This window comes from Choloepus didactylus, chromosome 17, assembly GCF_015220235.1.
Source record: "Choloepus didactylus isolate mChoDid1 chromosome 17, mChoDid1.pri, whole genome shotgun sequence".
NCBI lineage: Eukaryota > Metazoa > Chordata > Mammalia > Pilosa > Megalonychidae > Choloepus > Choloepus didactylus.
In genome coordinates, this window is record NC_051323.1 from 41,496,044 (window position 1) to 41,510,641 (window position 14,598).

The following is a 14,598-nucleotide window of genomic DNA, read 5'->3' on the forward strand; positions in this document are numbered from 1 at the left end:
CCTACATTTTTCCTACATTCACAAATCAGTGTATGTAGTTTATAGGACACTTGTACACTAGGATTTCTACTAACAAGTTTTCAAAGTTAGTATCATGTGTATCCTGTATTCAAAATATATGCATTAACACAGCAAGATTAAGCAGGTCTTTATTGACAAATATCTGGTTTGTTTGCAAGCTTATTTTAAATTTATATTCAGATTTGTAGTGAATTTTTTTGGAACCAAATATCCAAACGCATATATTGTAAAACTCAGGTTAAGATGGCCACAATTACAAATAATTTGACTTTGTATGGCCTAATTTTCAAATGATTATATTATGCAGTATGCATATTCAAATAAAATTGTGCATATTCCTTTCATTTACATAGTTTTCAGTATCTTTTTCCATCAACTGTTTTTGAGTCATAACTCCCTTGGTGGTTTGTGGAACTCATAAACTGAGGGAACAGAGGAAAACTGATATTAATTGAATTCATACAGAGTGCCAAGCACCTAATAGGCAAATTTACATTTTTTTAAATTTATTTTTTGTAACAAACCCATGAAGTAGGGTAAGTATTATCATCCCACATTTACACATGAGGAAAGGTGAACGTGAAGAAGCTAACTAACTTTCCCTAGCTTATGCAACCAGGAAATGCTAAACATGCCTTTGAGTCTAGATTGGTATGTCTCTCCCCAAGTTGATGCTTTTCCTAATATGCCACATGGATCCTCTTGAAATATGAGAGAATTTATTTATAAGCCAAATGTAAGGAGATAAGCACATAAATACACCAGTTTCAACACTGCCTCTCAAACTGTGGCACTGAGTTTGTCTGTAGATTACACTGACTCCACTACTAAAAGATATGTTTAAAACTTTTTTTACAGGAGAACTGTTGTATATTTATAAACAGAAAAAAAAAAATGGGGAAAGGTGAGTTAAGCAGAAATTAAAAGATGTTCACTTTCTCTGATTTTGCAAGATAAGTAATGCATGTTAGGCAAGCCCTAAATAAATCAGGGGTCTAGGATTAGTTTCACCCTACCTTAAACTGGGAGGCCTGGGGCAAATCATCACCCTTCTTATGAAGCCGTAAGAGGGGAGTTGGATAAATTATCTGTATACCCCTTTGAAAGCTATTCTTTCCTTCATTAAACAAATTCAATTTTTAATTTATTCCCCCACACTTTCAAATAGGATTTAAAGTTAATACAAATAATTTTAAAACAATTAATTGGGGAGGAAAGCCAATATGCAAATAAAAAAATTAAATAAATAAATGAAAGAAAAGAATCGATCTAGTTGCTGTAATTAGGCACAAATCTTGCATCTTGGCTGATGGATTGAAAATAAGAAAGGCAATCTATTACATAACTCATGATGACATATGAGAAGGCCTACCATATCTTCAGGAGAGATTATGGAATTCAGACTTTGTAATTCTGGGATGTTGGTAATACAGGCTAGAGAGCTGATAGTGCAGACAGACTGACAATTTTAGCTTTGACTACCTGTGGCCCTTGACATAACATAATAAATGATGTTCTGGAAAAATAGTTTTTAATTAATGTGTTACAAAATCCTTTTGGTAACTCCAATCTAATTTTAAAGGCATAAAATTCTTTGCAAATGATTTTTAAAAGCCTTTGTTGGAGTTTTCTGATAAAGAAAACCATCCTTTTTATAAAGGGAGAATTGATCCCCTAATTGAATGATTGTCAAACGGGGTTCTATAGAGTCCAGGGGTTCCAGTGGTCTTCTGGGGCTGAGTCCTCCCGCTTCTTTAATAGCAGAGCAGCTCCCCCTTTATATATTTTTATATTCCTTTTGCAAGACTACATGGGGGAAAAGTAAGTCCGCTGACTAAGAAAAAAAATGAAACCACTGCCCCAGTTTTGCTCCTGGATTTTCATGTTGCACAAATACATCTGTCCTGAGTCAGGCAAGCTTAGAGAAATACTGGGTCAGAGTCTCCAACCCTGCCCAGCCCTGATCTGATGCTTTGAACTGGGGAGAGAATAATTTACCATAGCTAAAAGAAAATGTTCATTAAGGATTACTTAATTATTTCACTACATAACCTTCAGCTGTGGTTTGGTTTCCTAAGTGAACCTGCCCATGAGACAAGTGATCCCTGGTGCACAGAACGGTTTATCTCCTGCCCCTGACTGGCCATTTATTGATCATTTGGTGCTGTGTTCTGTGAAACATGTGAAAATGACCAAAACATGGTTCTCCCTCTTAAAAATTGACTATAGAGATTTAGAAACACATTTTCTAGTAAATATCAGTATTTTCTGACTTAGATTCCTTTGAATTTAGTAGTTCCAGAGCTAGAAGGGCTCCCTGTTGAGGTTCTGGCTGCCTTATGCCTATTCATGCCAAAAACAAAGCTGATGAAAATATGATAACAATGAAAATCCCATGAATGTGGAGAGCTTCACTCTAATATTGTGCCTCTTTCATGTAGCTACAAGGTAGGGAAATAGTACAGGGCAGTTCTGGTCCTCCCAAGAATGACACAGTTTTAGAGGTGGCTATAGGAGAGGATTTTTGATGTGCTCTTATGCAGCATCCTCATTTTACAGATGAAAATATGGGGAACAGGGAAGATAAATGACTTTCCCAGGGTGACAGGAGTGGTTGATGGCAGACTTAGAGAAAGCATTCAGTTTTCTCCCTCTTTCACCCTTCCAGAATATAAAACTATCATCCGTACCTGCTGTCTCCTTTGTTCTGAGACTAGTATTTAAAAAGACCTAAGATTCACATTAATGTGGAAATCGAGGTGAAAAGTAATTAAAATATGTGGTTACTAATTTGGCCCAAAAAGCTATCATCTTTTAAGTGTATCTTAACTTAGAAGTTAAATCAACTGTCTCTGAAAGGAGTGGATTTCAAAGAAGCATTTGTTTGACTTACTGCAAAGCTCTCTCTCCCCACCTCTCTCCTTCCTCTCTTCTCTATTTTCCTGTAATCCCACATCCCTCAAGTTGGGGTTATCTCCAGCCCTTCTTAGGGGTAAGTTTTGGAGACACCTGGGATTCATTTATGGATAGGCTGTGAAAGTTCAATCAACTTTAACTAAATTGATGAAAACTAAAATTATTACTGCTTTTGTGCCACTTATTATTTTTAATGCAATTTTACTGAGATCTATTCACATAACATACAATCCTTTAATGTGTACAATCAGTTGTTTATAGTATCATCATATACTTGTGCATTGATCACCACAATCTCTGAACATTTTCATTACTCCAAAAAATAAAATAAAAATTAGAATAAAAAAGAACATCCAAAACATTCCATTCCCCTCCTCCCCCAATTGTTCATTTACTTTGTTTTCACACTCATTCATTGTTTTTTTTTAACTTTATCAAAAAATTAAAAACAAGCAATAAAAAAACATTTCAAACAAAATCAAAACAAAGTAATAAGAAAAAACAAATAACCTAAAATAACTACATTGCTTCCAAAATGTCCTTGCCCTACCCCAAGAAAATAAATGGACTAGAACCCAACAAAGAATAAGAAAAACAAATAACCTAAAATAACTACATTTCTGTGAAGTTGTTCCTGTCATACCTCCCAGGAATTAACAAACCATAGTCGTTCCTGAGCATCCCCATAACATTTAGTTTACCCTCCATAACTTATGAGTTCTTATTAGATTATTGTTCCCCTCTTCACTATTTGCTGTCTATCACTAGGTCTCCTACATTCTACAATTATAAACCATTTATTTTACATTTTTCACAGTGTTCACATTAGTGATAACATACAATATTTCTCTTTTTGTGCTTGGCTTATTTCGCTCAGCATTGTGTCTTCAAGGTTCATCCTTGTCAGATGTTTTACAACCTTGGCCACTTATTATTAATAAATTTTACCTATCACCAGCAAACCCAGTGAATATCATTGACCAAATGGCTATTCCATAAGTTAGATTAAACTCTGATGAAAATAACTCATGTTCTCACTAAGCTGTATTTATTCTTTGTTGGCTTTTACCCTTGAAGCAGAAAAAAATGGGTCATGGACCGAATTATAAATGTAAATGTTACTGTTACTGAGAAAGAACACTGGATCAGCCTAGTATAATGGGCAGAATAATTTAAAGAAAGTTCACTAGACTGGCAGTCTGGAGACAGGGACTCCACTGTTGAACAGCTGTGAGCAGGGGAACATCATCTAATCTCTTTGGACCTCAAGTTCTTTGTAGATGGCTCAATGAAACTTTATGACTCGCAGGTCCCTTTTAGCTCTAAAATTCTTTAAAACAATATTAGCCTTTAGATCTAGATTCTGATCCAGCCTGGTTACATATTAGCTGTGTGCATCCAGCCACACTGAACCTCTGTTTTACTATCTACAGTTAATTTGGGGGCTGTGGAAAGGACACTGTAATGGGGATGGACAATCCATTCCTCACTCTGAGGCTTATAACAATTCATCACATCTCTTTTAATCTGTTCCCTTAACTATGGACTAAAAAAAAGAAAAGCATGCCTCTATGGCTTAAATAATAGGTTACAATAAGAATCAAGTATAAAAGTACATATAAATCATAGTGCAATAAAAAGAACAAAGATTGTTGTCTTTAAATATAAACAATGCCATGGACCTTCTTAAAAGTCTTTAAAACATTTATCACTTTAAATGCTGGAAGAAATGGGTCAGCACTAATAAGACATGTTTGGGTATCACCAAAGGAAAAACAATCCCAACAGGAATTCAAGTCATGAATGGCTTCAGTGACTATAAAAATGTCATTAAAAATTTGGCAAGAGGACAAATGACTGTTAAATTTTAAAAATGTCAGCAGTTAAGCCATCTTTCTTTAACAATCCCATACATTTTAAACTTATGTGAGAATGTGAAAGCCCAAAGTCACCTCAGAGATCAGCTAAACTAACGCCTCACCTTTTGGAAGGGGGTGTTGAAACAACTAGAAGTTGAGTGTTTTAGAAAGATTACTGGCAGATGGAGACAGGCCTCTGATCTTCCTTCTATGTCAGCATCCATAGTTGGCGGTACTGTATATTATTTAGAGATTTTCTTCCACCAATATTTAAGCAGAAGGTGTGCAGGATTTCCTAGCAGTGTGATCTTTCTGAAAAGCAAACTGTAAGGCATCACAAAGAACTTTTCCAACTCCTTTGTTTTAAAGATGAAGAAATTGCAAGCCTGAGAGGTTAATTTGCTAGCCAAAGGTCACACAGTTAGGAAGCAGAATAATGCAAACAGTATGCAGGTTTTGAGTAGGTCAGGTCTAGGATGGAACTCAGTTCTATCTATTTTTAACTGTGTGATATTGGGGCAAGTAGGTTTAGCTTTCTAGGCCTCTATTCCCGCATCTTTAAAATGATGATAATGTGACGATGAAATGAAATAATAGAAAAAGTGCCTGGTACATAATAAACATTCACCTGTCCCCAGATTCTTTGGTAGAAAATCAAGGACTAGCAGCCACATATTGTTAAGTTCCAGTCCAGTGCATTCTGTACTACGTATCATGTTACATGGATTTTGAACTGAGAATATTAAGAGCATTTTTAAAAGCCTTGTCTTCAAAAATCAATCTCTTCACATTTTTAATAATGCACAAAAGAGTTTGAATTTGGCCCGCAGAGATTTGTATGAACCAAGGGGTTATTTTTAATTGGATTTGGTGCTTGTTGTTATGGAAATAATTATTTCATAGATTAAGCATTATGAATTTACTGCAAGATCAAGCCCAGAATGGGGTATAATGATGATATCACCCTTATGCTGCTTTTCCTTGACAAAACACACCTAAAATTAAGAGAATGGGAGTGAAGCAGCTTCAAAGTACACATTTTTAAAGGCAAATATCTCCCTTTTAAAAATAACTTTAAAATGGTATATTCTCTTTTCAAAGGTGAAAACTGAAATTGATTCTTGTTGCCAGTAGGAGGCTAAGATGCTGAAGCGTTATTAAACACTTCTTTCTTCACTATGGATACTAGAAAGGGTTCCTTTGATCCTGGAACTTGCTTTCAACATTTGGTTCTTAAAGCATCTTTGCAGTTTCTGAACTATCAGGCTTCCTCAGTTATTTAGTAATCAATCTCTCAAAACTGTTTTATCTAAAATTGTTGTTGTTCATGTATCTGGATGTGCGATCTAACTTCCCTAAAGATACGAGAAATGATTTCTAATCTTAATGATGGTATTGTTTAAAGATTTGAAGCAGTTCTTCCTGCAAATTTTCACTTACATCATTGGCTCATTTGAAGTCTCAGAGACCCCCAACCAAGGAAGACAGAACCTGTGTCTTCAGTAACACCATAAGAGAAAAATCAGGGGGCTGGGTGGACAGCCTGCAGTTACAAAAGCAAAGAATGGCCTCCTGCTGGGTGGACTACTGAGGTTTCTTCCACTTGGTTTTCTCATTTATTTTTTCCTCTTTTTTCTTTTCTTTCTCCTTCTTCCCGCCCTTTTTTTGGTCTTCTCATATGTCCTCCTATTCTCCTTTGACATGGATTGGTCTTGCTAGCAGGACTGGGTTGAAGCAATCCCATTCTTGATCCTGAATGGGAAAGTCATGGAAATCAATTGTGCCATGTCCTTCATCATTTTAATGCACCAGCAAGATTTAATACTTGAAGAACAGAGTGAAATCCATCACAAAATATAGTATCTTTAAAACTTTTTCATTTTTTTATCAATGAATCATAATTTTGATTAGTTGAAATGCTTAATTCTTAAAGAAAAATTTCCAGTTATATTAAAAGCTAAAATTTCCTCTTGCTTTGTTTTTCTTCCCTTGCAATTTTATTGAGATGTATTCACATACCACACAATCATCCACAATGTACAATCAGTTGTTCACAGTGTCATCATATAGTTGTGCATTCATCACCACAGTCAACCCTTAAATACATTCATTACTCCAAAAAATATATATAATTAAAAATTAAAAAAGAACACCCAAAACATCCAATATGCCCCATCCCCTCCTACTATTCATTTACTTTTTGTCCCCATTTTTCTACTCATCTATCCATACAGTGGATAAAGGGAGTGTAAGCCACAAGATTTTCTCAATCACACAGGACACCGTATAAGCTATATAGTTATAAAATCGTCTTTAAGAATAAAGACTACTGGATTGCAGTTCAGCAGTTTCAGGTATTTCCTTTTAGCTGTTCTAATACACTAAAGACTAAAAAGGGATAGCTATGTAATACATAAGAATAACCTCCAGAATAACCTCTCAACTCCATTTGAAATCTCCCAGCCACAGAAAGTTTATTTTGTTTCATTTCTCTTCCCCATTTTAATCAAGAAGGCTTTCTCAATCCCACATTGCCAGGTCCAGGCTCATCCCCGGGAGTCATGTCCCATGTTGCCAGGGAGATTTACACCCCTGAGAGTAGTGTCCCACGTAGAGGGGAGGGCAGTGAGCTTGCCTGCAGAATTGGCTTAGAGAGATAGGCCACATCTGAGCTGCAGAAGAGGTTCTCTGGGGGTACCTCTTAAGCACAATTATAAGCAGGCTTAGCCTTTCCTTTGCAGCAAGAAGCTTCATAAGAGCAAGCCCCAAGATCGAGGGCTCAGCCTACTGAATTGGTAGTCCCCAATGCTTGCGAGAATATAAGGAATTCCCCAGGTGGGGAAGTTTAGTATTTCCACATTTTCCCCCAGTCCCTCAGGGGGCTTTCTAAATACTATTTTATTCTCTTCCTAAATTACTCTGGGATATATTTGGGCTTCATACTAACCTGTACAAACCAACCAGATCTCACTCCCTGTTCACAGTTCCATGTAGTTATGGTGAATGAATAAATTGACCATATAAGTTAAATTATATAGTGTGCTACAGAAAATATAGCTTTTCCACCAAATAAACATCTCTTCCTTTGGTCTCATACAAAACCTGAAGTTTAACACACTGTCCATATCATCTTTTACCCTTTAGTCTGATTTTCCTTAGTCCTAACCACTTGTTTTGTTTTTAAGTTGAAGAGGAATATAGTCTGAATTTGTCATTTCAGTAATTTCCACAATACAAGTATCTGAAATGATACAATGTCTTTTCTAAACCAAGTTAAGTGACATTTGAATAGGTTTGCATAGATTCATTGGCAGTTACTTTCTCAGTTAGTCCACTTCTTGCCCTCTTTGTTTTGGCCATTAACTTGGGAACTCTGCCCTCTTCTCTTTAATCTCACTATTTTCCTTCCCACACAACAGTTGGCCTTTTTTTCTCTGTGATTTTTTTACATGACCTACAAGCATATACTTCTACCTATACTCATTTTTTTGTGCCTTCACAGAATCACAGAGATTTGCAACATATAGATCACATTAATTCTGAGGAGATTTCTATACTCAGTTGTTAGACAGAAACTTCTGTAAATTTAGGAGGCAAATGAACTTAAGAACTTGAGAGTCATTGAAGCTACACAATGTAAAAGCTGAAGAACAGTTATCACACAGTTGTCCACCCACTGGAAATAGTGTGCTAATGACCCAGGATCAGATTTCTCCCCATGTCCATGTTTACATGATAGCTAGCCAGTTTGCTAACTAGAAAGTGGTAACTGCAGAAGTCAGAGAACTGCCTTAACAAAAAAATGTGGGTAAATTTGGGAGGTTTCCCATTGCCATATTGACTGTGCCTATTTATGACAGCAGGTTCATTCACTTTTCTTAGATCAATACATAGTGTTAAAAATTCTTAATTTGCCATTTTCTTGCTTGCTATGACTCTAATGGGCTTGAAAATTGGTCCAGCCAGTCTCTCTTCTTTCTCTTCTTTCTCTCTCTTCTCATTTGTTTCTCTCTTCTTCCTCTCCCTCCCTCTCCCCTCTTCTTTGTCTCTTTCTCTCGCTCTTTCTCTGTGAGGTTCATTTGTTTGACTGATTCTGAGTGTCCATAATGACTGTTTGGCATATTCTACAGGCAAAGGTCCCGAGACCCTTTTTGCTGGATATAACCTCAATGATAATGAATGGCACACAGTGCGTGTGGTTCGCCGAGGAAAAAGTTTAAAGTTAACGGTGGATGACCAACAAACCATGACAGGTAAACTTATCCCCATTGCCTTTTCTTATTCTCAAGCTTCAGAGTTTCTCATCTCTTGCAGGTGGACTTCAAAACCAAGTCTGGTGCATAATGATACACACAGCTCATTTTCCTTCTTCCAATTTTTCTAGTAACAATTGTGTTTAATAAATAGCTTGTTAGGTGCCTCTCCCCCAAATGATCAACATTTTTAATATATTTTAATTTTGCAGCTTGATGAAGATCTTAGGGCCTCATAAAAGATTGACGTCTTTGTTTGGATATCAATTTCTGTTCAGTTCCTTTTTTTCTTATACTTGTTGGTGATCAATGGCATCAGGTTCAACCTTTGAGCTTCTAGGCAGATTGGTAGATGTACTGGCATCGAGTCATGTGAACTGTTTTTTCAAATTTAAGCTATAATAGATCATTTTTGGCAATTTTGCTCAATTAATATTAAACTCTAGTATTAAGGATGTGAAGTTCAATTCCTGGTTTGTCTAACTGAGGTGAACCCTGGAGACATGGAGAAATCGAATGGAAGGGGAATCAATGTACCTTCAGCCTCTCTGATGAAAGTAACTCCAAGCACAAGACCTGCTAATGTATTAGCTCTTTTTTTCTTTTTTAAAATACACATCCATGTATTTTAGCACAAGACAGAAGATGGTCCAAGTGAAGTGGTGAATTTCTATACTATACCCACTCCAAAGGAGGTTCCCATGCCCAGAGAACAGTCAAGCCTATTAATGGAGAAATATCATGTGTGGGATTTTAACTTTTGAAGGAATTATTCCTGAGTCAAATGAAGCAAACTACAAACTCATAAGTCTCTTAATACTCTATATTCGATTAGTCCTTTATAGTTTTCCAAAACTTTTTTCTGCATGTTCCCTAAAATTTACTTTGAATCAGAATCATCTGAAGGACTTTAAAAAGGACCAATTCCTTAGCCTCACACCACAGAAGGTCTGGGGTGGAGCTCAGTAATTTGTATTCCTTCTCTCCAACTGGTCCGTTTTATCCTCTGAGGAAGAAAATCAGCCAGCAAGCTGTCGACATAAGCACTTATCCAAAATTGCCAAGAATGGGAAGTCTCCAGAGGAGCTGTTGAAACTTAAAGAAGGAAGGTAGAATATTTACAGGATTTTGGCAGGAGGAAGTCAGTGGAAGTCGAGCAAGATTTGCCCGAAGACAGTTCTTGGAAGAGGAAGAAACTGGTTTTGAGGATTAGCAGCCATTTTTAGGGCAATTTGAGTTTTATCAAAAGAGGTGGAAAAGGCGCAGTAAAGGTCATGTGCAAGAGGTCAGGAAGAAACAGCTGCTTGTCCTCTCACTTGTGAGAAGCCCAGTGGAATATTTTCAATCTTTCAATCTTCTCAGATCTCACACAGCCTGATCAAATAGGTAGGGAATACATAGTTCCATTTTACAGATGAGAAAACTGAAGCTCAATGACAAGTGTTTCATTGACATGCCATTGGTACCCAAACTGAGAAGAGAACTAGGTTTGTTTTGTGTTTTGCTTTTTTGGGGGAGGGGGAAGGTTTATGGTCTTCACAAAAGACTGAGAAAGGTTTTGTTTCCAGCAGATTTTTAGGCATGGTTGCATTAGGCTTGGCTGCATTCTTAGAGATGAAGGAACAGCAAAGGGCATAAACTAGCATTCTATCTTACTTTCCCATTTACTTTTTATGAAAATCACCAGGACCTTAGAGCAAAAATTATATTCTACCCTCTGCTCTGTGGGAGTTGGAAATTTTTCAGTGGTGGAAACCAGCATTCTCTTGTTCAGAGTTTAAAGATGAATGGGAATGCAAGCAAGTAAACATTGATAATTGACCTGTATGAAGGATACCCACCCCACCCCCACCCCCCATGCCCCACCTCACCTCTTTCTTTCCCCTTGCTCCCTGCATCTTGCTGGTCAGGGCTAAAGACAATCTATTTTTTTTTATAGTAATTTACCTTTACTTGATGGGTTTTTATCAGGGTGATTCATATTTGAGGGATTACATTTTGTCAAAGATATCATGAAAACCAATAGTTCATGATAAATAAAAATCAGCCTTGGTTTATATAGCATAGAAGAGGTTTCCGAAGGTAGCAATGCAAATTTGTCACTGATGCTAAAATTTGGATAGGATTACTTTTTTCTTCAAAAACTGTAGTGACCATTTCAAGCCACCCACGAATCAGAAAAGCAATGGTGGGGGGAGGGGGCTTACTAAATTTTACAGCAAGTCAGAAATCCCTGACCTGGAAACTTTTTAAAGGAAAGCATTACAGATTCCTCATCCAAAGGCCTGGATTTAACCACATCTTTAAGTTATAATCATTCTCATAAGCCAAATATCTGTGGAACCTGGGACAGTACATACTCAGGTTGTTGTTCTTGGGAATGGCTGCACCTCACCTAGGGTGCTGAGGACAGCAGATGTCAGCAGTGAAGCCCAAGGAGGGAGAGATATCATAGAACTGCAATGCCAAAGGGTTCTATTCACTTTATGTGGGATCTGTAAGGGGTGATCCTTGGATTTCAGCTCATCACTTGGTCTATCCCAAAGTTCTTGGATTTTGTGATTTGTATGTGCATGTATGTTGCTGTATATGTGTTTTGTTGAACAGTATTCACTGTTTATCAGCATTCAAGCTGGAAAGCTGGGAGTCATCATTTTTTACCTCTTTTTCATTCTGCATGTCACTAGGAAATCCTGTGGATTATATCTGCAAAATTATCTCATTTTGCTCATTTATTCACATCTCTGCTACAACCACCCTAGTTCAAGCCTTTGCAATCTATTATACACACATCAGAATGATTAAACACATACAAACACACACACATGCACTGAGATATGGCTTAGACTTGCTTAAAACCCTCCAATAGCTCCTGGTGCAATCAAAGAATACCTCTGAGATCTGGTCCCTTCCTTTCCTTCCGACCTCATCTGAACTGCTGCCCTCATTCGCTTTACTCTCCAGCCATATCTCTCTAGCTCTTTCCCACCCTAAAGGCTTTATTCATCTGTCTCCCCTTCCTGGATTCTACCTCCCCCTTACCTTTTCCTTTGCCCAGTTCTTGGCATGACTTTCTTTTCCATTCTTCAAATCTAGCTTTAATATCAACTCCAGCATCCACCTCCATTCCATGTTTACTAATACCCTATTCATTAAATTCATCACTTTTTTCCAAGGTTTGTTATTATATGTTTAATTATTTCCTTACCTTTTTTTGTCTGCCTTCCCCTGATAGATCTTGAGTTTTGTGAAGACAGTAACCATGTTGGTTCCTCTCGACACTATTTCTCCAACACCCAGCACAGCACTCACACGTAAATAAATGACTCACTCGGTAACTAAGCAAATTAACAAATGGATGTAAGGCTGGGGGATTGTTTCATTCTGAAAGAGAAATTTAACCCAACTCAGAGCAAGGCTGACCCTAAAATAACTAATTTTCCTATCTGTCTTTGGTAAAAAGATATGACTTAGACATTGAATTTTCTATGCAAATATATCATCCAGGAAACCTGTTCTGATAGCTGTTTCTTTTTGGAGATTTTTGTCAATCTGCTATGCCCTGGACACTTTTCAGCTAAATATCTGGAAATGACAATGCATTTTTAAATGATTGGAACCTTAAAAATCTTTCACCTTCCAAGTCCTTTTATTTCCCTCTGAACTAATCAAGATATTATACATACAATAGTAGGGGTGATTGTATTACTATAGAGAATTAAACCCTGGAATAAATGTGAGGGGAAAAAAATAAAGAACAGGACAGCAGTTAATATTTTCTTAGTCAGTGGATAACGGCTTTTAGATGTTAAGTCTGCCCTCATGAGCAGGCATATCTGCCATTACTGTCAATATAATATATCTATGATTATTAAAGAAAGAATAGGCTCTTGATTATGGGCCATAATGATTTTTTTCTTGTAAGTGGGCCATGGCTGCTTCAAAACTGTTTTTACTACCTTTTTATTGTTTGTGCTCTGCATAAAAAGACTATTCCCTTGAGAAAGGAAAACAGATATGATGCTATTTTTATCACTGTCACTGAGTTTCTCAGTCCTTTGAAACAAAATGCTTTTCCCTATTTCAAAGTTGCCAACAACTTGAACATTTGGGGGAATATTTAATTTGAAGTATTATAAAAATTTTGCTGGATATTTGCTTACTGTAAGTTGGTCCATCAATAGAGCCTTTAATAAGAAAAATGAGTTTCAGGATTGGGGTGGAGTTCAGAGTTAAGACTCAGAATATAATGTAGTAGAAAAGATAAAAATCATCCATAAAAGGGGATCTAAAAGTCCATCCATAGAAGGGATAATTGTTAAGCTTTTCACGTTCTTCATTCTATATAGCTTGTTAATTCAGTGTTACCTGTGGTTCTATAGTTTTCTATTTGAGAATTATTAAAGACTAATTTTATTTATAACAAAAAGGTAGTTCCCCACAGAGCACTACTGAGGTTACTGGACAAGAAAAGCTGAAGGAGAGGGAAATGATGTCACACCCCAAACTAGAATTGCTAAGGATGTAACAATGTTTTTATATCAGATAGACAAACGGGGTGGGAGTAGGAAGGAGAGAAACTCGTTTCCAGTGTGTTTGTTTGTTTGTTTGTTTAAAAAAAAAAAAAAAAAAAAAAAAAGAGCTTGCAGAGAAAGAATCAGAACAAATCCAAGGCAGAAAAGAGGACATGCCAAAAGGTGACAGGAGTGGTGTTACAGAATCAAGATCTAGTAAAGAGAGTTTGAAAGTTAAGTAGTTAAGTGCAGCTCAGGGAGAGTTTTTGAAACCAATCAGTTTATGATCATTAAAGTCAATTAACTAAGTGTGTAAACAATTTTTCTTGCACAGCAATGAAAACAATGCCTTTTATATATTATCTATGTGCATTTCCTTATAAAGTTATCTAATATTTTATTGTCTTGACTAAAGAAGTGGAAATCTTTCAAACTGGTGGAAGGGGGCCCACATAGCTGGCTGGGTGTTTAGTCTTTTTTTATGCCTGGGAAGAAGTTTCAGTGCATTTTCTCAGGAGCTGATTCTAGGACTGGATCTAAATAATATTTTCATTAGAAGCATGGATGATGGAATAGGGTAAATTATTTAAATATTCCAATTATACCAAACTGGGTAGGGAAACTAGCACCTGGAAGAACTTGATTGCAACATAAATGACCATTTTAAGTTGAAGAAGAAAATGAATGGCAGTTTAATTAGATAAGAGCAAGATGCCAGGGGTGAGCCACTAGAATTGATAAGAACACCATATAGTTGTGTTGTGCTTTACCATTTAGAAAAACAAGGTCACATCTTTCTTTATGTCACCTTCAACCTTGCAGGTAGGTACAGTTGCCACACTGGAGGTACAGATAGGATAGCATTTGGCTTTTAAAGAGTTTGCCAGAGAAATGTGGCATGGTGGAGAGGGATGGGGAACTGGGATGAATAGTGAATCACTGAATTAATAGGCACCCGAGCCTCACACTAGGATGTGTGAAGATTTCACCTTGCGTAAAGTGGGATAATTTCACTGGCATTCTCAAAATGAGCAG

General features: G+C 36.8%; 1 protein-coding gene across 24 annotated transcripts in view; it reads left to right on the forward strand.

Moving 5' to 3' along the window:
* The window catches only part of NRXN1 (neurexin 1), a 1,176,176-nt gene that overhangs the window by 591,812 nt on the left and 569,766 nt on the right, over positions 1-14,598 (forward strand). For all 24 annotated transcript variants that reach the window (XM_037806663.1, XM_037806673.1, XM_037806657.1 and 21 more), the window contains one exon: positions 8,927-9,049. In XM_037806663.1, the coding sequence (XP_037662591.1) occupies positions 8,927-9,049 (123 nt within the window). The remainder of the gene's footprint in view (positions 1-8,926; positions 9,050-14,598) is intronic.